The following is a 24,957-nucleotide window of genomic DNA, read 5'->3' as shown; positions in this document are numbered from 1 at the left end:
TGGGGGTGCAGCTTGAGGTGGGAGGAGGGGATAGGTGGGAGGAAGAACAGGTTAGGGAGGCGGGGACGAGCTGGACTGGTTTTGGGAAGCGGTAGGGGGAGGGGAGATTTTGAAGCTTGCGAAATCCACATTGATACCATTGGGCTGCAGGGTTCCCAAGCGGAATATGAATTGCTGTTCCTGCAGGCCCGAAACGTCAGCCTTTCTGCTCTTATGATGCTGCTTTGCCTGCTGTGTTCATCCAGCTCTGCACCTTGTTGTTTCGGATTCTCCAGCATCTGCAGTTCCTACTATCTCTCTTCTAAAACCTGTCTGTCTGCCATAGGGTCATATAGCATGGAAACAAACCCTTCAGTCCAACTCATCCATGCTGACCAGGCTTCCCAAACTAAAGTAGTCCCATTCGCCTGCATTTGGCCCTTTAAACCTTTCCTATTCATGTACCTGTCCAAATGTCATTTCAATGTTGTGACTGTTGCTTCTGGCGATACCAACACCGGGCTCTACGTACAATTGTTCAGAATGAAAATATGGCCAGGGTCTGACTCACATTTTCAGGAACCCGACGTTGAAATGTTACGGCAGCCTTTGCCAGCCTGGTCTAAGTGTGTGGATGCTCAACAGAATATAATCTAAGAAATTACTTTGTGTTCAGTGAAAGATGGGTGAGTAGCTCATATAAAGGATTTTAGCTTGCTCACATGTCCTTTTCTCAATGAGCACAGGGCTGGAAATAAAAAGAAATCCTCCTAGGGTGAGTAAGAAGGCAGGGGTCACAGGGTATGTGGTGCTGACTGTGTTATCACAGATCATTGCTGTCAATCAGTGCAGGTAAAGGTATCAGCTCTGCTGATCTGTGCTGAAGTCACTCTTGCTCTCTGCAGTGAGCAGTCAGTGGAAATCTAAAAAACTCTATTGCTTAGATTGTGTTTTACAAACCCAGAGAATAAAACTTCTTGGTAAATGCTACTGATATGCACTCTAGAAACAACAACAAAAAATTCAAGCTCTCCAAGTGTTGCATTTCAATTTGGTTATTGCTTAATGTTGAGATTAATGAAAACTAAAGGCTTATGATTGGATAGAGGCAGAATGATAATGTTCAGAGGCTTATTCAGAAGTGTACTTCATCCAGGGGCAATCACTATGAAGCGTCACTGAGTTAGCTCATTCCTTTCTGACTGCTCCTCATTTACAAGTATCTTATCAGCTCCTTATAGCCGCATGTCCCAGCAATATCGACAATATCAGCCATAAGGGAAAGGGTGCTCTTTCACTTCTGTAAATGAATGAGTCAGTAGTTAACTTGAACATCAATTGTAATAAAACATTCGCGATGTATTTCTGTGAAAGCTCCTCTCAAAAGGTAATAACATGTTTTTGAAAATGCTGTTATCTTTTTCCTCCAATGTCTTTTTTACTATTTACGTATAAAATACAAGGTAAACAATAGTAAAGTTAAATTGGAACTTTTATAAAAAGCTTGTTTCTTCCAGAGATTATAACCTGATATTGTCCTAATATTATTAGATAAATCTTTGTATTTTGGCATATTCTTCAAAGGGCTGAGTAAATGCATTGTGACATTACTGAGACATGACCTGGAACATAAAGGAAGAAGGAAGCTGCACTTACTTTGGCTTCTCCAGTGGCTCTGGTTCATTACGAGCCAGTCCTGCAGGGCTCTTCTCAGCTTCTTCTGCTGTCAGTAAGTGTAACTCAGCCTCCACTTTACCCTGAAAACAGAACAGATGCGGTGAATGGTTCTTTCACAAATCAAAAGTGATGGCCACTCCATGTGGCTTCTTCCGGAGTGCTGATAGGACCATGTTTGCAGTTTGCATTTGACCTGAGAGACTGAGGCTTTATTCACAGTGACAAGAGGAAAGTTAGCATTGAGCTACCAAACAGGGGCCTTCTTGCTTGTATGAAACCTATTGTAAAAGGTGCCTGTATAGAGTGAAGAAAGATACAGTCCACATTTGCCAATGTTTATTAGGAGGTAGCATTCATATCTTTAGAAAAGATGATATTTTGCTTATCTTTTTTGGTTGCTCTGTGTTCAGTGAAATGAACGAGTGATATGGCAGGTTATGGTTGTGGAGAACATGTTATAATTATCACCCAGTGTCTCACCCATAACTCACCTAATGTTATCTCAATTTCTCTTCTCGTTGATCTGAAAACATTTAGTTTGTGTCAGTGTCAGTGAGTTATTGGGGAGACAGCAACAATCCCCATCCCCACTTGCCATAGAGCTGGCTGGAGTTACTAAGTAGAAATGTGAAAGTATCAGGGTAGATAAATCGAGGGGAGCTGGATTCAAGACTAAATTCCTGCTCTCCCACCAGACAAGGGTATGGATTTGGAACCTTAAAGTGGCATATTCTAGTGCAAAGAACCCCTTTATTTGATTTATCCTTCCATTACCTAACACAAAGGAACTAAATCCAGTTGTTGTGTCTGTATTGAAAGTATACAAACTGAGCCTTGAACATTTTGATTATTTTTTGTTCCCATATTGATGGATGTATTTATCCACTCTGGTTTTAAGAACCATCAGTGTATTTACACAACGAAATATGAATAACCACCAAATTATTCAGTGAAAAATGAATGAATCTGGGAAATGGTCTTAATTATGACTATCTAGCCAGAATTATATGTTACATATGAAAGAAAACTTGGAAAGTAGAAGAATGTGTACAATAAATATCAAATGTGGCCTTTGCACTTCAGGATATTATAACTCTAAGTAATTTTAAATATTGAGCACCCCAAGTAAAATTGTGTAGAAAGTGTGCTCAAAGTTCAGCCTCTGTCACACATAAACTATCACTGAAATGTAGGTGAAATAGAGTAAAAGTCATCATTGTCCCAAAGGGCTGTGCTCTCATTAGAAAAAGAGATGACCGATGGTAGTTTAACCTGAGGGTCACTATGCCCCAGGGTGAGGGAGAGTCCTTCATGGTAACCTCAGCTGGTGCAGGGATTGAACGCATGCTGGTCGTTTCAATCTGCATCACAAACCAGCCAAATGAGCTAACCAATGCCTTCCTGCTCCTCTGATGCTGCTTGGCCTGCTGTGTTCATCCAGCTCTACACCTTGTTAACCCCTTCTCCATCTCCTGTGGATGAAAGAGTTATCAACAGAATCTATCAAACACAGTCGAAAAATGTTCATGTCACCTGAATTGTATTCACGCATCTCTGATTGCCTAAGAACAAAACCCGTTTTTCTCCTTGTCAAAGATGTAAAGCAGATACAATTGAATTGAGACTTTATAAGTTAATAAGGAAAAGAAACTTGAATTTTCTTGTACCAAGAGTGTTTAGCATCGGTTCTTGTACGGACTGAATTCTGTTTGAACTAAGTGAAAATTGTGGCCTGCATTTTGGGGTAATATTGATGGTGAAACTGTTTATCAGTTTAAAATCTATTGAAAACTTCTTACTGTAAGCTCCATTTCATCATTTTCATTTCTGGCCACAAATGGCCACCAGCCCTTCACCCTCTTCTGTTTAAAAATGGAAACAGTAGGGAAAGCAGATTCATCTGTAGCCATTTCAATGGTGCAGAGTTTAGCTGTTTTTGCTCCACGTGTAAATCGGTTCAGGTCCAATTCAATCGCACCTGCCAGGAAAAAGAACAATGAGAAAAGAAAGAGTCAAGTTCAAGAAAACTGCCTCAGGATATTTTGTTTCTGCTTCTAAATAAATATCTCCTTAAATTCATATTGTTGAATGTGTATTGCTGAAAAAAGAGCCACATTTTGTTTGAAGTTTTTATCCTGCATTCATCAAGACAGTTTATAAGAATGTCAATGAGAGAGTAAACCAAAGGTTTTGCTGAAACATTTATGGTAAAAACACGCGCAGTGCATATTTTGTGTGCAACAAAAAGGCTGTGTATTAATGTATGCAACTTCTAGTGTGTGCATGTACATATTAACATATACACAGCCAACCCACCTATTGCACACCACAAATACACCACACTGTGAGCCTGACTGACAATCCAAAATTGGTTGTCAATGTAGTTCTTCACACAATCTGATCTACATTTGCTAAATAACTCCATGATGGAATCACATTTAACTAGACACTGTTGTGAGGTTTACAATGAACAATGCAACATTCACAAAATTAGCAATGTAGTTGACTCTTAACTGCCTCTCTGAAGTGGCAGAAGTGACAGAACACGCCACTCAATTCGGGTCAATGAGGGATGGGCAAAAAACGATGACCTGGCCAGTGATGTCTCCTCTTCACTATGGACATACAATCCATTTCCATGTCCATCCCCCATCAGGATGGTCTCAGGGCTCTTCAATTCTTCCTGAAGCATCCCCATCCACCATCACCCTCCTCCATCCTCAATGTCATCCTCACTTTGAATGACTTCTCCTTTAACTCCTCTCACTTTCTGCAGGTCGGGGGTTGGCCATGGGTATGTGCACGAGTCCCAGTTATGCCTGTCGCTTTGTGGAGTACGTGGAACATTCCTTGTTCTAGTCCTACTCAGACCCCCACCCACAACTCCTTCTCCAGTACATGAATGACATCATCAGTGCTGCTTCACTCCCTCAACCAGAATTGGAAAAGTTTATCAATTTCGCTTCCAATTTCCACCCCAATTTCACCTTTACCTGGTCCATCTCTGACTCCTCCCTTCCCTTACTCAACATCTCTGTTTCCATTTCTGGGGATAGACTGGCCACCAATATCCACCGTAAACCCACCAAATCCCACAGTTACCTGGACGATACATCCTCAAACCCTGCTTCTTGTAAAGACTCTATTCCATTCTCCCAGTTCCTTTGTCTCCATCACATCTATTCTGATGATGCCAATTTCGATAAAGGGGCCTCCAAAATGTCTGCCTTCTACCTCAACTGAGGATTCTCCAGCACCGTTGTTAACAGAGCTCTCAGCCGAGTTGAACCCATCTCCCACACTTCAGCCCTCACCCCCCACTTCCCCCCTGTGACAGCGATAGAGTTCCCCTTGTCCTCACCTAATATCCCACCAGCATCCACATCCATAGGATCATTAGCCGCCATCGCTGCCACCTCCAGTGGGATGCCATCACCAGACACACATTACTCTCCCCTCTCCTGTCAGCCCCCTGCAAGGACACTTCCCTCCAGAACACCTTGGTCCTCTTCCTTCACTCTCAAAAAACCCACACAGACTCTTTCCCTGCAACCGCAGAAGGTGTAACATTTCTGTTTACTTCCTCCCTCCTCAGTATCCAAGGGCTCAAACATATCTTCCAGGTGAAACAGCGCTTTACCTGCACTTCTCACAATATAGTCTACTCCATTCGCTGCTCAATGTAGTCTCCTCTACACTGGGGAGACAAAATGGAGACTGGGTGACTGCTTTGCAGAATGCCTACGTTCTATCCCTGAGCTCCCAGTTACCTCCCATATCAATACATGACCATGTTCCCACACCAACATCTCTGTTGCAGTCTGCTATAGTGTTTTAATGAAGCTCAGTGTAAACATGAAGAACAACATCTCATTTTCCATTTGGGGACTCAACATGAAGTTCAATAGCTTTACAGCCTGATTCCATCCTTCCATTTTTTTAAACACACCCCACACTCAGTCTTGTTATGACATGAGCTGCTTTTAGCACAGTCACCCATTCTTAGCCACTCCTACGCCTATTATCACATTATATGGGTTGCTTTCAGTACAGTTCAGCCTTTCTCTCAGACTCTTAGCTCTTGTTCTGCTTTTCTTCTGTCCTGGCCTGCCATCCATAATCCCCTCATTTAACTACCCCTTTCATATCTCTCCCTCTGGGCTCCATTTCCCCTCTCCCTCTCCATTCCCAACTTCATCATCAGCATAAATACCACTTTTCCCCCCAGATGCTAACAGTTCTGATGAAGAATCACCAGATTTGAAACATTAACTCTGCTTTCTCTCCACAGATGCTGCCAGACCTGCTCAGCTTCTCAAGCACTTTCTGTTTTTGTCACCAGATACATGTTCTGCAGCTTGTATTCTCCACACAAAGTTACAAGGCATATTCTAAATATATTGATATTTGGCACTATAATGTATCAGTAATGGGTCATTGTGTATTGACATTGCTCCTATTGGTCATTCATTATGGGCTATACATTTTGACCGGATGCCTTGCCTATGAATATCTTCCAACATTGTAAGGTGGTAAATTGCTTTAAAGAGCACCTCAAAGTCAGAATATTGCTAACATATCCACACTACATATTCTCCTATATTATCCAAGCACCATTTAGAACTCTTCAGGTCTGTAACTGCATTTGTGACAGTTTCTTGTACCTAATACTCCTTGCAAATTCACAAGCCCTGGTTTTGAAAATGCACATTTTAGAAACACTGGATAGAGGAAATCTTATGATGTCGCTGTACATCTTAGTCGGATGAAAGATAAATAAAAACTTATTGTTTGTTCTCACTGGTGTACCCACAGAAAAAAAGATCAATTTATTGATTTAATGGCCCCAGATTTGTCTTTCTTTTCTTCTACACTGTCTTATTTTCACCCTTTAATTTTCACTCAGTGTGAAATTCCATCAGGTTTTGTTTATAATTTATAATAACAAAAGATGAGTTTAGAAACCACCGGAAAACAAAATCTGATCAAAATTCCAGATTTCTGAGCATGCTAAAGGGGTGAAATCCTTCAGATCTCTACCACCACATTTGCAAATTTTTCAATGCAAGTGGGTTGAATAAAATGGACAGTGCTCTTTACATTCAAGTTGCATAATTGCTTTTAAGTTCCAGTCCAATCTAACCTTAAAAGTTTTTGAAGCAAATCAAACTCAATATATAGAGAATCTAAAAAAAAATAGTGATTTAGCATCCGACAATCACCCACGTTGATTTATTGTGTTTAACTGTAAAAACTGTCCCGAGGTAATTTCAGGGAAGCCAGGTGGGAGTGAAGATGTGCTGCAGCAAAGGGGATGCTTGAAAGAGTGTACAGAAGCTATTTTAGTTTCCAAAGGGGCTTTTAGAGAAAATGGCTGATGAAAAGGAGAGTGTTTAGAGAGAATGGGACCCAACTGGCTGATGACAAACTGTCACAGTTAAATTAAAGACACAGGGAGAACAGGTAATTGGGGGGATTTGCAGATCTGGAAGTTACCAAGATAGGAAGAAGCAAGGTCATGAAGTTTTTTTTTCTCTCTCCAGGTTCATAAAGTGTTTAAAAGACAGGTGTGAGAATTCTAACTTGGAGACATTGGAGGGTTAGGTGTTAGTGTAGATTAGTTAGGACAGGAGTGGTTGGTGATCAGAGTTTGGGTTAGGACACAGGTGGTAAGGTATTGCATAAGCTGATGTTCTAGAGTTTGGGGATATAGAACCAATTCAAATTTTTCTTCAGCATATTCTATTTCATTCTAGGCAGGTAGCTTTAATTTGAATTGCAGATCCTAAAATATTCCAGTTACCAAGATAGAGAAGGAGGCAAATTGATTCATTTCCCTCATCTGTGAACACAATTATTTCACAGCTGAAAAATATTCCGAATGATAAACATGCATTCATGCTTTCCACCTAAAGAAAACATAGATTTAAAAATTCTGGAGTGAATGCTTCAACAGATTGCACAGAGAAACTGGATTAACACATACCAAGGAAGTCATCTGCTGAGAAATGGTCAGCATCCCACACTTGCAGAGTCAGGCGAGCTGGGATCTTGTACTCTGTCTCATCCCAGGAAAACATGGATTCCTTCTTGGAGATGACAATCTTCTCCTCAGCCATCAAATAATCAAAGGGGAAGATAAACCTCCAGTTGAAATTGCCTTCGCCAGTCAATGAATGATAGTGTACGTCAGTGTCTTGCTTGTCCTCCTGTTGTCCTTTCAGCCAGCTATGAGATACAACCAAATAATCATAATGTAACAGTAACTCTTAACAACTACAGGACTGCAGGGAAGTTATTTAATTTTGTTGATTTTGGTACAAACCAAAAAATAGTTGTTTGCATTTGATCTTTAGGAGATTTTTGCATTGTCACAGTTTTTGAAAAGAATAGTCCAAATTAAACTTGGTTTCTAATTGGAGCTCACTTCGCATTGATTTTGTTCAAGAATGTGGGTGCAACATTTCCCTGTCCTAAGCACTTGATGATGAGATTTTTTTCATATTTGCTGTGATAATTACAAGTTCGGTTTTGATGAAGGCATTTGGAGGGGAAATGGACATGATGGTGTTTCCAGCTATCTGTTGATCTTGTCCTCGTGTGCAGTGAAGGTCCAGCAGATGTTGAACAAGACAAAGGTCTGAAAGGTTTCATATAGGATACTATAGGAAATGATGACACTGATGACATCATACAGTTTTAGGTGGGGCTTGAAGGAGTGTCAACGAAGACAGATGTATCATCAATGTCTCCTGAAAGTTTTAGTTATTTTGTCTAACTGGCCATTGTAACTTGTACTTTTCACGATTAAACAATAAATTTCATCTTGTTAAACTCACTAATGGTTCAGCCTTTAACACTTTAAATAGGCCTTAGACCCACAGCACATGACCCAAACATGAGCAGACAGTGGTTAGTTCCACAGTATATATAACATGGGGGCAGAGGTGGGATCATTGTGCAGTTTTATCTACTTAAAGATTAAGTTGCCGTAGTCTCAGAGGACTGCTCTCTCATTGGAGAGAGGGAGATGACTGGTGATCGTTTAACCCAAGGGTCATCATGCCTCAGGTAAGGACCTCAATCAGTGCAGAAATCAAACCTACACAGTTAGCATCAGTCTGCATCACAAACTAGCCATCCAGCCAACTGATCCCTGATCATTAAGGACTTACTACTTTAAGAATACTTGACAGTGAACCAGCAGCTGCAAGCACTTGAACAAATAGGCCATCTACAGAACTCATGGGATAAACAACAAAGCACAAAGAGAACTCTAGATTAAAACCTTCACTTCTGTCTGGAGGTGTGTGATCTCATAAGAACTTAACAAAAACGAATCACACTTGGTCATAAGAATTCTGAGAGAGAAAGATCTGTAGGGGGCAGTCCTCGTTCGAGGTTTGACTGGGAAGCAATTGTATTGGAGTTCTGTGAGTAAAGATAAAAATCTGTTAGCTAAAAACTTTAAATTAACAGCACACAGGATGAGGCTGGGAAAGATTGGAGTTAAAGAATAGTACTGACCATTCACAAATGGCAATAACATTATAGTGAGCCCACACCATGAGGCCCAGCCTCTCTTTATTCATTCACACGAGCTACTGGACACATCTGTATTTATTGGCCATCTCTAATTGTCAAGATGGCAGGTAACACTTAACCACATTGCTGTGGGTCTGGAGTAACACCTAGACCAGGCTAGGGAAGGACTGATCCAGATGGGTTTTTTCAACAATTGCATGGTCACCATTAGACCCTCAATTCCAGATTTATTTTGTTCTGCCACAACACAGTTTATGAAAACGAATAGTCCAAATTAAGTCCAGGTTCTATTTGGAGTGACTTCACATCGATTTTATACAAAGATTGTGGACACATTAACTTGTCCTGACCAGTAGATGATGAGGTTTTTTTTAAAAATATGCCACAGCAGCATTTGAACCTGGGTCCCCAGAACACTATTTGGGTCACTGGGTTAATAGTTGAGCAATAATACCATTAGGCCATTCTTTTCCATTGACCGAGACATTAGTGATGTCATGATGAATTTGTATCCAGGCTGCAGCATCAGGAATATCATGGAGCAAATGATGATAATGGAGCAGAAGACGACAGTCGGAAAACTTTAAGACTGTGATAAGAATGGAATATTAATAATTTAAACAGTGGTTTAGATGGGAAGATTTTTTTTAAGGCTATAGCCTTAAGGTTTAATTGAAAAATTGTGGAAAGTATTGCACATTGTGTTTTAAGCTATGGAAGGCAAGAAAATGTCCAGTTTGCTCGTGAAAAAGCAGGAAATTTTCAACTTAGTTGCAGAAGGCAGAAGCTGCTATTTTGACCACAAAAAGACAGGATGATGCATAGTTACTTACCATTTAGACCACTAGACCATTTAAAAGTTTAAAGGGAAAAAATGTGATCTTGCGCAGTTTAAAAGCTTGCAAAATGAATACAATAAAAATAACAAAGGAATGATACTACTATTGGTCACTCCCATCACGTGCAGAGTTAGGATGCAGTTCAGACAACAAAAAATCTAAATGCTTTCTCATACAAAGATTTCATGTGATGGAACCAAAACCACAGTAGCAATTATGAAAAAGTCATATTGTGCTCAAAATGTTAACTCTGACTCGCTGTCCATTGGTGCTGCTGGAGAATGGGTACAGATAAGGACCTAGAGGAAGGGTATGGTTGTTCAAGAGTCAGCAAACAAGCAGGAATTGTATACTGTCTCTACAGTTGGGGACATTGCATGCCAGGTCCGCAGGAACCTTCTCTCATTACGGAACAATTGTCCTGCTTGATTGGAGCAAACCCAATGAGGAATGTCGTGATGGAAATTATTTACAGATCAATCAAGGTTAAGATCAGAAGGCTGACAACACTCAAGGCAAAGACCTACCAATCTTCCAAGTTGTGGAAGAATTATGAACCTCTAGATCGCCTGAATTTGGGAAATCAGAAACATGGGTGTTGATGGGGTAGAGCTGGAAGTAAATGTAGTTACATACCCAAATGTACAAACATTACCTATTGGGGGGGTGGGGGTGGAAAGGCTTGGAGGGAAATGTTGTGTAAAGAATTGATTCTGGATTAAATGTCGGAGACTATGTTCAGTTCCATTCAAGTGATAATGTCATACAACCTTAGGTGAGGAAAAGAGGAGACTAGCTCAAGATCCACATGGGGACAAATGTGTCATCAGAGTGTCTCTTGATTGGCTTGTTAGGCATAATAATTAAGACTATATAACTGGATCTATTGATATTATGTAATAAACTACAGCTTATTAAGACATGCATCTCTTCTCATTAAGACTCACTTGTGGTTCATCCTCTATCACTATTAATTAAATAGGCTCTCAACAGCAGAGGACTGGTGACAGCACTTGACCCCAACATGAACTGGTAGTGTTTAGTTCTGCTGCTCATACAATAGGCCAAGCTATTGATGACCTACTTATTTCAGCCCATTTGATCCCATTTCCCAGTTATACCATTAAGTTGCTTTTTAGGAGACTAGCAAATCTTTGTACAAGAATAGGTCTGTAATATATTCATCAACTTCGGTGGGATATATAACGCAAAAACCATCTATCTTATTACTAGTCATGATTTCAAACCCTCGATTGTAGTTTATTTTAATGCACATAAACTGAAAATTAAAAATTCATTTTTTAACTGTTCTGGAGAGATAGACGTCACTGCCAAGCCCAGCATTTATTGTTCATCTATAGTTTGCATTAAGGTGGTGATGGTGAGTTTTTTTTTTGAACTGTTGCAGTCTGTGTGTTGCAAGTAATCTCTCATTGTCAGTAGGGAGTAAGCTTCAGAATTTGGACTCAGCAATAGTGAAGTGACAGTGATATATATCTTTAAGAAAGGTTTGTGACTTACAGTGGAAGGTGAGAGAGACAGTGTTCCCTGACACTTGTTGCACTTGTCCATTGATGCAGAGGAGGTTCAAGGGGTGTGATAGCATTACCTATGTATAGCAATGCCTACTTTGAGCATTTTGTTTTGTAATTCCAAAATCTAATTTGTTTTTGATCACAATTCACTGTTTGAAAAGTTGAATTCCCACATCCTTGTTGTTAAGGTTTATTAAGTATTCAAACTAATGAACTGAAATAAAGACTTCACTGTAGTCAGCTCGACTACAACCCAATCTTTACTTTAGGCCCATTCATCATGAACTCAATTGTTATTCCTTGTAGAGACTGTTCTCCACCTCTACTTCTGTCCCACAAAGGAGCGTAGCAACAATATCGACAATTCAAAAAATAGCATTACGACTGAGGAGAAAGAATTTGATTGAGAATTTTACGATTACATCACTGAGTTTTTGGAGAGAACTGTGTCTCTTTAAAACAGGTATTATCAAAGTTATGTTTTGATACAACACCAAGAATGTTTAGAATGTATGCTTTTGTTGAGTCATGCAAACCCCAAAAAACATGCAGCAAGCATTCTAACTGCAAGCAAAGTCAACATAAAACCTAACTACACTGCAACACCTAACACCAGGCACACAGCAACTCCCTGTAAATGAGGTATGTTTTCTGTGAAATACCATGAAACTTCATTTTATGTCACATAGGATATGCTTATTTTAAAATTAGCTGCAGACCAGGCAAATTATTACTGGCTGTTTTTCCAGTTTGCTATCAATATCGATTAAGGTGATACCACCTGACAGATGCTGATGTGTTCAGTCATAGTTATCAATTTGAAGATAGATTTCATGCGGATTGGAAGAGTTCTTCTGGTTTGAAACCAGTCATGTTTCAATGTAGCTGTGTCGAAGTGCACGTTATAGATTTTGATGCACTTGTCAATCTATTAGTAGCTTTCATGTATTCAGAAACATACCTCTTAACACAGTAAGACTGCTGTTAGAGTAACAGTACATAAAGTAACAGAACTTAATCATTGTCCGCATGGCCCACGCTAAAAAAGAAGAGTCCTGAAACTCGAAGAAACAAAATATTGATCTACAAATATTAAAACCCATCACTTTTAATAGAAAAGGAAAATAACATCAAAAAGTAAATAGCTGATGGACATCATTTCATTTAACCCTTTGAATATTGATCTCAATGCATTGTCATGTCATCTGCTTGATTCCTTTCTGCTGCTGTTGGAAAAGACATAAAAATGGCTAGATCTTTTTAATTTCACCCTTTAGTTCGTACGAGGAGCCAGGCAGGTGCCATTCTCATCAGGAGTTTCAGCACCAGCTTGCTATTGTAAGTGCGATGAGAGGCATTTCTTCCTCTGGAATATTCATTAAATAAGCTAATGAAGTTTCTTTTCATTAGATACAATATATCATGCATTTCTCAAAAGGGTTAAATGCTTTTGTAGAATTTTAAAGTTAATAATTAACTGAACCGATTCATTTCAAACAATATCAAGGTTGCACATCAAACAAAACTCATGGTGCTTTCATGGTTTGCCCCCACGGGCCTGTTTGTATCAAAGCTTCACAGCAGGACACTGCTGCAATCAGACTTCTGCATTGCTGCTATGAAATCCTATCAGTTATTAACACATTAGTGAATGTACAAAAAGTTAACAACAGTTGGGACTGCCGCAAATGGTTGTTAAAAATTGAAAAGCATGTAATTTTGCCTTTTGTACTGATTAACCTACTCCATCTCCCCTTTGTGCAAATGATGCTGTTGGATAATGTATTACATATAGTCATGCATGGCAAGAACTGGCTGCAAGTAACATGGTCATTTTCACTGCAGGAACAGGTTGTTCAGTCAGGCATTAGACATGTTTGTATGACAGCAACAGCTGAAACAAACACAACAGCAGAGCAAAGTTAGGAATTCCTCTCATTTTGCTCGTTCTCCTTTCATCTCACAAGTTAATGTGAACTGATAGCCTACAATTTGTGAAATTAAATTCCTCTTGCTTCTTTGTTTCTTTATTCCTCTCATTGGAATTGCATCTTTCTGTAATCTCCCAGAGTCAGGCCAGCAGCCAGGTTGTTTTCAAATATGTCCGAGATCATGATGTGGAGAATGTTTTATACCCAGCTGAGAGCTGGTATCGCTCATGTGGACAAAATGGAAAATATTGCTATTTTCGCTCTAATGCAGAGGTTCTCAAATCAGAGTCCACAACCTTTAAGATAAACACTGTCTTAGGTGCTGATGGTCTTAAATGAATGAGCTGCGTTCAGAGGCATGCTGCACAGTACATTCCCCTGTAGTGCTGTTCTCTGTGTTTTTTCTTGCTCCTCTAGTACACTCTTTGCGTTCATAAACCTGCATGCTCATTCTCTTTGGCTCCTTTCAAGCTGATGCCATCTGAGGTTTCCTCCTCCTTCCAGACTGCACTCTCTGCTCCCACTTCCCCCAAATTCCTGCTTTTGTCATTCTCTGCATTCAGTATGGTGTGCTCTCTGTTTATTCCTGCTGTTACCCTCTGCTCTGCTCTGAATGGGCTCTTGCTATCACTCTGGTGAGCCTGCCCCTTTTCTATCCCCTGTTATTTCTGCTACCCATTCTGCTTTTTATCTGTTTTGTTCACCCTGGGCTCCTGCTCTATATCTCTGCTCTTGCCAAGAATAGACAGACACTGCAATGAGAAGTTACTGGTATTAATAAATCAATACCTGTTTTTTAAAAGTATTAATAAAATAGATTTTTATGCAACACGTTCATACTGTATTATCTAGCACTATAATTTAAATGGAGGCTCCATGATTACAAATCAATTTGAAAAAGGTCCCTTCAAACAAAAAGTTTGAGAATTACAGCTCTCTAGATACAGTCCACCCAGCCTAAACAGCAGGCCATGATAATCAACTTAAATGAAAGCCTTCCACATCCTGTCTTCTGAAAACATTTTATTACTTAATGTAACATTCAGGCAAAAACCAAGATGTCTTTCAATTGGTTTGGGGGAGGATCTAAAGAGGAACCAAAGCCGGAAAAAATGTAAATACATTTATTATCGTGATGGTGAGATGGCCCTTCAGTAAAGTGATATGCCACATGGTAGTAGAATGCAGGTTTATACCTGATAGTCATACTTGATTGGCTTCTGATCTTATTTGAGCTACCAACTGGAAAGTAGCTGCAACCCTGTGTGAGGAGGAAGAGAAAGTTTCAGGGTGATGCAGCTTAGAAGTTCTCATGTGGCGATGCAAAGGGCTACAGGTACCTGAAGATAGGTCACAGCCCACTCTTAAGTGAGGGGAATGTTGTGGTGTTTGTGGGGAGATGAGGACAAAAGGTAGTTGAATTCTGAAAGAAGGGAAGAAATTAACCGGTGAAGATTCAATGTTCATTTTCTTCATTAATATACAAGTGTTCATCTTGAAACTGTCATTTAATAATTGATAAAGCTTTATTTAAAATAATTCTGTTTTTATGTATGCTATTGGCTATTATAATAAATTATAACGTACACATTGTTAGAATGAGGACAATACGTTACATCTAAAAGAATTAAAAGATGACTTTTCTTTAAGAATCTATCTTTGAGAGTTGTATGAAATTGTCCTACATTGAAAATGTATAATTTATTAAGGCATTGTGAATATTGCATTTACATTAGATGTAGTGCTGCATCAAGGAGCACTAATATGAGTGGTTACTGAGTCAAAACTTAATTCATTCATGGAGATTCCAATCTAATGATTCCAACTTAAAGTTTTACAGTCCTCATGCACCCACAGGCAAATATTTTAGTTACTTTGTTGCATGCTTTCTGAGAAAAGTAAAATTCCTGTAGATTTCACCCAGAGTTAACTTAAGCACCGGTTATGCACGGGAATATGTGCAGTTGGTCTTTCTGCTTATATCTACCAGTTTGCATTTGTTAATCATCAAGCGTTTGAAGCGTGCCAGTCCCTGGTCCATGCTTGCATTGTTTTGTTTTGTATGCTGTTGAGGGCAGGGTCTCAACCAGAAGGTCAATCCTTCATAACATTGTATAATTGTTGTTCCACAGAATGAGACACTGAAGCAGACTATTGTAGCACTAGTCAAAATGAATTTATACTCAGATTAATTGGCATCTTCGATCTCACTTGATGTCTGTTGAGAAATTAAAGATTCTTATCCTGTTGCAACTTAGGTATACACAACGTATATAGTAAGATGAATAGAATGTTGTTGGACAGAAAACGAAGAACCGGTTATGAATAATGTGCTCCAAGAATTGGTGCTAGGTCTGCCTTTGTTCTTGATATACATAGATGATTGGGCATAATGAGAAAATTATTAACATTTGCTGATGACATAAAATTGGAAAGATTCACTAACAATGGACAGGACTGCAAAGGATCTTATCAGAATTAATGGAATAGGCAGACAGCCAATGGAGTTTAATTCAAAACATGCTGTGATGCATTTAATTAGGATAAACAAAGAGGAAAAATATGAACTCAGGAGGAGTGACCTTGAAGTGCATAAAGAAACAATTTTTGAATGAAAATACATAATTTCCTAAATGTGTGAACTCAGCTCGATGAATCCAATGACATTTTGGGTTTTATAAATGGGAGTTTTCAAAATTAAAGAACTAAACAAATCAGACCAAAGTTGGAGCACTGCATACAGTTTAGAGTTCATTATGGATAGAATGTTATACACAACCCAAACAATACCAAGGATGTACAGTTGTGATGAGGAGAGACCTGTGAATTTTCACTAAAACAAGGAAGGATTACAGAAAAAGTTCATCACAGAGGGTGTTCTTTTTAAATTATAATTAATTTTGGCAGAGAGAATTAGACCAGATTGTTCCCTTTGCTTGGGGAGTCAATGACAAAGGATCATCAATTTAAAATTGTCACTAGATAATAGAGGAAGAGATTGGGGAAAAAATGTCCTAATATAGAGGATTGTTGGAGTATGAAAGCAAGATAACAATGCAATAAAAGCCATTTCATTTTATATTTTAATCATAAAACAGTTTGTAAGCTTACATTTAATGTGCATATTTTATCATTAAACGTGGTAGTTAGGTATTTGGAGTTAGGCCACAAATCAGTCATGATCTCATTGAATGGTGGAATAGGCTCAAAGGGCTGAATGGCCTACTCCTGTTCCTGTGGTGGGTATGTCAGAAATAATCCTTTTGGTGAATTTCTTACAGGAAGTCATGGGGCAGAGCTTTCTTTTTCTTTAAGATAAGAATTTGAAATAGTGGAAGAGACAGAGCCGTGGGAAAATGGTCTGTGACCTTTTTTAGATTATTTGAACAAATGATTGACACATAGATAATGAACTTAATGGCTGTCTTCTAAACTGCAAATCTCTTTCATTCTAAGGAATTTCAGAGAAACCATTTCACCCATGGCACCCTCAGAACTCTAAATAAATAGAGGACAGATAACCATAGTTATCTGCAGGCTTAATGAGACAAATAATGTTTTATACTTAACATTTGTTACGTTTTTACCTTCCAGGGTTTGAGTTATGGTGGGTTGGTTTTCCAGCAAATCTGAATTCCATCTCTAAATCAATTACTCATTCCAAAAACCAAAATATTCATATTGTAGCTGGAAGTTACAATAGTGTTTTCCATGCAGGGCATGGTACTGTACTACAAGCAAAATGTGAAAGAAACCAAAAGTATGTTTGGTATGGGTTTGAAATGCAGTTAAATGTAATTGCTAATAGCTATGTTATGAAAATATATGGTGAGATATGAATGATTGTTCAGCATAGAGGGGAGGAGCCATGCAATAGTATCATTACCCCCTGACATAGATGTCTGACATCTTCTCTCCTGTCATGAAAGCATCATCTTCAAGAACAATGTCATCAGTGTTCCAAATAATAACACGCAGTTCATAACTGGTTAACAACAAAAGCAACAAACAAAGAGGAATTAGAAAAAAAAGCACTTCACGATCCCAACACAGGTCACACAGTTGTACATACCCCCTGACAAAAATGTCACTAGATTTCTCTCCAGTGAAGTAATCATCGTCTTCCAAGATAACCTCATCAGTATTCCAAACTATCACTCTAAGCTCATATCTGGCAGGGAGGAAGGAAGATAAGGTGAGATGCTGAGGAAGAAATAACGTTGAATGCACATCACACCTACCTGTCGCATTCTGTCTGATCAGTGTTAACTTTCCACACACAGTAGAGATTCCATTCAAAACATATCAGAAATATACTGATGGATTAGTTGTAAAGTAATAACTAAAGGGACAAGGATGGAATTGTAAAACTTAAACTGAGTGTGTTGCAAAGGTGTCACCAAAGTGCCCTTAAAAATTTTCTGTTATTGAATTCATGTCGCCTTTACCATTATGTCTGTAACCACTCTGCTTATTGGGCCTCACACAACAGGGTAATATGTCAAATACAAAGGCGCAAGAATCTGCCAATAACCCAGTACTGAGGATTTGTTTGGTTTGAGATTTTAATTGCATCAACACTGAAACACCAATTTTCGACTTTAATATTGTAGTGACTTCAATTTTCAGCAGTGACCAAAGCAAGCTGATCAATAGAGAGGACAGTTGATTTCCCAGACTTGCTTTATTTAATGGTGAGTGTGGATTGTGATAAAAAAAGAAAGGAACTCTGACCTAAACAACAATGATTCAGTCAGGAATTGGTGAGCAGAGATTATCCATATTGCTTGAAAAATAATCTTGACACTACTTCAGTACCTGGATAGTTAGAATATTATATTTCCATTTAATTTATAAATGATATGCAAAGAGATGTCTCCAGGCAGCAACTGCAAACCAAATTACTGAGGAGTAGGGTAGAGCTACAGGTTGAAAATTTCTCCTGTAACATGTATGAATAATGATTGAATGAGACAACTATTGAATGTGAATTGCTGTCAGTAATTAGTATTTGTTACCAAATTGGCATAACCTAATTGTGTTGAGCTTTGTTTTCCAGGATCCTGCAGTGGATGATTACACATCCTTGAGGTGAAGTTCAACTTCCACTGTCTAGACATGCTAAGTAGTATCTAAAGACAGCTCAGACCATAAGGAAAGATATGGAGGAAATAAGTGCTCATTGAAGTTCATCAATCCTAGTGGAAAACAGACACTTCCCAATTCCTGGACAGTCAATATGTACTCTATGTAGTGCAAAGAACATTGTAGAAATTCATATTCAATTGTCATCGTCTGGAATTAATTTCATTCCTCTGATAACTACAATTGAATGGACACTTAACTGCATACCCTACCAACCTGCTCTCACCCCCTACCAGTTGAGAGCTCCTAAGATAGAGAACAATCCTTTTTGGTGTACTAAGTACTTGCTTTATGATTATTGCATACAAAATTTGCAAAATTAGTCTTGGTGACCCTGTTAGAAGTTTGCAGTAGACTTGGGTCCAATGGACAGTTGGTTAAAGTTTAATTTCAGATGTTTGACTAGTGTTAAATGTGTAGAATCCGGTATTATTGCTTTAAATTCTTTGGTTAAAGCTAAAAGCTAAAGTACTCTACAGCAACACTTCAGTTCTCATCTTCACTTTAAAATGGATAGTCAAGAATTGTGAGTGCATACCCTCCATAAGAACATCTTGATATAAAGTACTTTTTCTTTCCACTAGATAATCAGAAAACGGATTTGTAACACGATTAACAGCATTTTTGACACTCACAGCCTTAGTTGCTATGTATGTTATTAGATCAATGCACAAACCAGCTAAAATGAGCATAGTTCAGAGTAAAATATTCTATAGGCCATGCCAAACTATTCTTCATGTTCAGTCAGGAATTGTTTTTTTGAAACACTTACATTGTTATTTACAAAAGGAAAATGTAGCCAAACATAATCAGTGTCAGAAACTTGACTGAATGCTGATCAGTTTGAATGGATACAGAATTAATTAATTTAAGTTAAAATAGGCAAGGAATATACACATCTTGATTCCAAACAAATGTTTTTTGGTTCTTGTGTGAGATTTGGATTCTAACTAATTATGTGAGAAAAGAAGAGAGAGTAGTTAGTAGGAACCAAACAAAAACAAGAACAAAAAAGTAATTGTCATTTGGTAAGTTTGTTTACCAATATCAAAATTAATGGGGAGAGAACATTGGGCTCATCAGAAAATACAAACTGGATGAAACCTGTGCGGAGCTGGGTTGCAAAAGAGGAACAAATTTAAGAAAAACAATAAGAAGCGTGTAAGGCTGCTTTCCCTCTTCTCCAATTACTGCATTTCCTTCCAAAAACTGAAATTGCTGGAGAAACTCAGCAGGTCTGGCAGCATCTGTGGAGAGAAAACTGAATTAACAATTTGCATCCAGTGACCAAAGCAATAACTGTGTTTCTCTTTTCACAGATGCTGCCAGATCTGCTGAGTTTCTCCAGTAATTTCTGTTTTGTTTCAGCATCTGCAGCTCTTTGTTTTTGTTTAATGGATTTCCTTTCATTGGAGACAAAATAGCCTCTGAGCATCGTCTATCAGGGTCTGACATGTTTGACACCGAGTTGCTGTTACACAAGATTGTGATTACATTGATGTCACCATACCTACTATTCAAGTTACTTTGAGGGTTTTCTGGAGGTAAATGGTTATTATTTCAGGAAAAAAAGAAGAATACATTAATCAGTAAAATATGCATTAGCAGGGCAGCTCTATTGGGTTTAATTTGCTATATTTCACATCCTTAATAAATGAGAATAATTTACTTCTTTGGCTTCCGTGGTGATATATCAATTGGCGCTCCTGGTGCAGGCATGTCCTTTGGAAACATGTCAACGAACATTTCAATGCGACCCTGAAAATGATAAAGAAAGGGAATTTTAAATGAATTACTTGTATTTGTCTGCCCACTTCAAAATCCTGATCAAAATTTCTAGTGTTGGGATTGGCTTTGGCAGCTGTCCTGCGATAGGAAAGTGGGACATGTGCTGGTAGCAGGTGTATGCCTTGCTGCAATATTTCCACTTCTCAGCCAATCAGCACAAACCCCTTCTGGTCTCAAACTCCTCTTCCAAATGTGTTCCGCTGGCAGGAAAGTTACAGTGGATTCTCTACTCAGGCCAGAAGTAACAATTGTACAGGTAGTTCTGCTGTAATGCGTGTTTTGTTAATGCGAATTGGCTGGAATGCGAATGAGGAATAGTGGAAGTTGTTTGGATAATAAAACTTTCTGCTGTACAGATATAGAGACTTCCTATAGTGATTTCCCAAAAATATAATTTTCTATGGCAATTTTCTATTGCGTGATTTTCTCTAGCGCAAGGTCATGCAAGAATGTAACTATCGTGTTCTTGGAGAACTACCCGTAGTCAGGATGGACCAACTCACTGTGTCAGTTGCTTACTTTGTAGAATAGCTTACGTTTATTTTTCAGATAACATCAGCGTACTCCATAGATTAATTAGGGAAATATAAGGGGGAGATTTGAACTGTTTTCTGGGAAAATTCTTCACCAGTATCATAAACCACCAATGTATTCTTTCTTCCTTTGTTTTCTATGACTTCAGCTAAATACCCACATTCTTCCAAAACACTAATGAAATGTCAAGATGTACAATTAACTACTTCTATTATTTATTGTTTGATAATTGTGCATTGCAATGCTCCACATCTTTTGTTCTCACTTCATGATGGGGTTAGGTAATACAATATGGAGCTCAGCCTTTTGAAGAATGTTCATATCTGTTGGTTCATTGCTGCTTAAGCAGAGTTTGGTTGAAGGACCTCACAATGCCTAGATAACTGAAGTCAGATGGTTGGTTCTTCAAGACTGTCCCCAGTAACTGGCACTGTGAAGTCCTTTCTATCGGGATGTGACTAAAACAATGTCATTTTGATCTTTGGTCTAAAAGTTGTAGTATGTTTCAGTGGCATTAATTTTGACATCAGGTTTGCAATAGTATCAAGTATCAGGTCAGAAATGTCTTGAAAGCAATATTTCTCTGCAAGAGATCAAACATAACATTTAGATCCAAGTCAGGTTTCTTATTACATCTGTATTTCTGAAAAACTGAACTGAAACTGGTCCTAAGTAGGATTCAAACTTCAAACTCTTTATATTATCCATGTCCCTGATAGAGTTTTGCCTGCTGCAAATTTATAATTGAGTGAATGCTGTTTACAAGTTCCCAGCCCATTCTAATTAGAAAATTATGGACTGTGGTTCTCCATTTTTTTTGATTAGCATTATTGTAGAATCATACAATCCCTACAGTACAGATAGAGCTCATTCAGTGTGCATCAACCCTCTGAAGTCCATCCAACCCAGACCCAGGCCCCTGCCTTATACCTGTAACCCTGCATTCCTCATGGCTAACCCTCCTAGCCTGCACATCTTTGTAGACAAGGCCACACTTTTTTTTAAAATCCACACCACCTTTGTGCCCTATTTTCTGTACCTGCTCAATGCCTGGTTTCTCAGGGTTTAGCAGAGGTCTAGTTTCCACATGTTCAGGGACCAACTTGCAGCCAACTCGTGGCAACTCCTCCCAGTGGTGTAGAACAATGAGGGACAAGTGTTCATCGGTCTCTTTCTTTACACCTGATTAAGACAAAGGAAGGACATCAGTTAAACCAACATTTCCAAACGTCACTTCTGAATATTCTTCAGGAGTACATTTCTGACACTGTGGTGCTGGTGAAGAGCCAGCTTCTGTGTATCTTAGTGAAAGTGAACACCGTTGAAATATCTTTTTTAAAAAAATAAAATTAAAAAAATGAAAACATGTTTACCTCAACAGACTGGATAAAATGCAGGATCCAGGACATCTAAAACCTAGATGCAGGAAGAATGTTCCCGATGGTGGAGAAGTCTGGAACTAGGGGTCACATTCAAAGAATAAGGGGTGAGCCATTCAGGACTGAGATGAGGTAGAATTTCTTCACTCAGAGTTGTGAACTTGTGGCATTCTCTCCCACAGGAAGTTTTTGGGGCCAGTTCATTAGATATATTCAAGATGGAGCTGGACATGGCCTTTGTGGATAAAAGGATCAAGGGGTGTGGGGAGAGGGCGAGAATGGAATACTGAGATTACATGATCAGCCATGATCATATTGAATGGTGGTGCAGGCTCAAAGGGCCGAATAGCCTACTCCTGCACCTATTTTCTATGTTTCTATGTTAAGTTTGTTGTTGGAGCTGGAACATTAAAGGTATGTGGAGGGTACTTCATCACATTCCCGAGTTGTGTCTTGTCGATGGTGGGCATGCTTTGGGGACAGGAGGCGAGTAACGCACTGAAGATTTCCTAGTTTCTGACAATATGGCTCAGTGGTTGGCACTGCTGCCTCACAGCGCCAGGGACCCGGGTTCAATTCCACCCTCAGGCACCTGTCTGTATGGAGTTTGCACATTCTCCCTGTGTCTGCGTGGGTTTCCTTCGGGTTCTCCGGTTTCCGCCCACAGTCCAGTGATGTGCAGGTTAGGTGGATTGGCCATGCTAAATTGCCCATAGTGTCCAGGGATGTGTAGGTTCAGTGGATTAGTCATGGGATGTTACAGGTATAGGGGGTTGGAGGTGATTCTGAGTGGGATGCTCTTTGGAGAGTCAGTGTGGATTTGTTGGCTTGAATGGCCTGTTTCCACACTGTACGGATTCTATGATGATTCATATGGCTGGTCCAGTTCAGTTTATGGTCAATACTAAGTTCCAGGATGTTGGTAATGGGGTATTCAGTGATGGTAATGCATTTGAAATGGTGTCAGAAGTTGATCAGCCCTGGCAGAGCTCAAACTGAGCAGTGAGCTGGTTATTCCTTTATAAGGCACTACACAGGTCATTCACATGATGTCATTTATAGCAGGAAGGAATGAATACGTTTTTGAGGCTGATCAAAACATTTGAAATGATTGATGAATATTGACAGCCTGCCTGTCAATCCCTTTGAATGATCACATTTGTAGATGTACACATGTATCTTGGAATAACTGCCAGAGCATTACACTCTGTATCAAAATTCCACCATTTCCATGGAGATGCATTTTTTCTCGGCATCTGTAGTGGCTAAGTTGAAATTATAACTATAACTGGTGGGTCATACGTGACTGAACTGCCAGAGGAAGTGGTGGGTGCACGTACCATTATAATGTTTAAAAGACATTTGGGCAGGTACACGAATTGGAAAGGTTTAGAAGGTTATGAGGCAAATGCAGGCAAATGGAAGTAGTTTCGTTTGGGAAATCAGTCGGGATAGACAAGTTGGACCAAAGGGTCTGTTTCCGTGCTTTATGACTGCATGACTGAATGGCTCTATAAGTACCACTTGATAGCACTGTTGATGACCCTTTCCATCACTTTGCTGATAATCAAGAAGAAAGTCATAAGGTGCTAATTGGTGGGTTGGATTTGTCCTGCTTTAAATGGATAGGCAAAACTGGGCAAGTTTTCATCTTGAATCAGAGATAGTAGGAACTGCAGATGCTGGAGAATCCGAGACAACAAGGTGCAGGGCTGGATGAACACAGCAGGCCAAGCAGCATCATAGGAGCAGAGAGGCTGACGTTTCGGGCCTAGACCCTTCATCAGAAAAGGGGGAGGGGAAGGGGGTTTTGAAATAAATAGGGAGAGAGTGGGAGGCGGATAGAAGAGGGATAGAGGAGAGGATAGGTGGAGAGGAAACAAACAGGTCGAAGAGGCGGGGATGGAGCCAGTAAAGGTGAGTGTAGGTAGGGAGTTAGGAAGGGGATAGGTCAGTCCAGGGAGGACGGACAGGTCAAGGGGGCAGGATGAGGTTGGTCGGTAGGAGATGGAGGTGCGGCTTGAGGTGGGAGGAGGGGATAGGTGGGAGGAAGAACAGGTTAGGGAGGCAGGGACGAGCTGGACTGGTTTTGGGATGCGGTAGGGGGAGGGGAGATTTTGAAACTTGTGAAATCCACATTGATACCATTGGGCTGCAGGGTATACTGCATCCGCTGTACCCGGTGTGGCTTCCTCTACATCGGGGAAACCAAGCGGAGACTCGGGGACCGCTTTGCAGAACACCTACGCTCGGTTCGCAACAAACAACTGCACCTCCCAGTCGCGAACCATTTCAACTCCCCCTCCCATTCCTCAGACGACATGTCCATCCTGGGCCTCCTGCAGTGCCACAACGATGCCACCCGAAGGTTGCAGGAACAGCAACTCATATTCTGCTTGGGAACCCTGCAGCCCAATGGTATCAATGTGGATTTCACAAGTTTCAAAATCTCCCCTCCCCCTACCGCATCCCAAAACCAGTCCAGCTCGTCCCTGCCTCCCTAACCTGTTCTTCCTCCCATCTATCCCCTCCTCCCACCTCAAGCCGCACCTCCATCTCCTACCGACCAACCTCATCCTGCCCCCTTGACCTGTCCGTCCTCCCT

General features: G+C 39.7%; 1 protein-coding gene across 1 annotated transcript in view; it reads right to left on the bottom strand.

The window, feature by feature from the left end:
- Window positions 1–24,957, bottom strand: part of otofa (otoferlin a) — a 323,207-nt gene that overhangs the window by 2,734 nt on the left and 295,516 nt on the right. Inside the window, exons 41-46 of the mRNA XM_048597126.1 lie at window positions 22,013–22,155; window positions 20,321–20,409; window positions 17,579–17,677; window positions 7,643–7,884; window positions 3,456–3,634; window positions 1,636–1,736 (exon numbers count right to left, since the gene is read on the bottom strand). Of these exons, the coding sequence (XP_048453083.1) occupies window positions 1,636–1,736; window positions 3,456–3,634; window positions 7,643–7,884; window positions 17,579–17,677; window positions 20,321–20,409; window positions 22,013–22,155 (853 nt within the window). The remainder of the gene's footprint in view (window positions 1–1,635; window positions 1,737–3,455; window positions 3,635–7,642; window positions 7,885–17,578; window positions 17,678–20,320; window positions 20,410–22,012; window positions 22,156–24,957) is intronic.

The sequence above is a fragment of the Rhincodon typus genome, chromosome 5 (genome assembly GCF_021869965.1).
Source record: "Rhincodon typus isolate 14 chromosome 5, sRhiTyp1.1, whole genome shotgun sequence".
In the NCBI taxonomy this organism is placed as follows: domain Eukaryota; kingdom Metazoa; phylum Chordata; class Chondrichthyes; order Orectolobiformes; family Rhincodontidae; genus Rhincodon; species Rhincodon typus.
The sequence above is the reverse complement of the archived record's forward strand: the minus strand, read 5'-3'. Positions and strand labels throughout refer to the sequence as shown.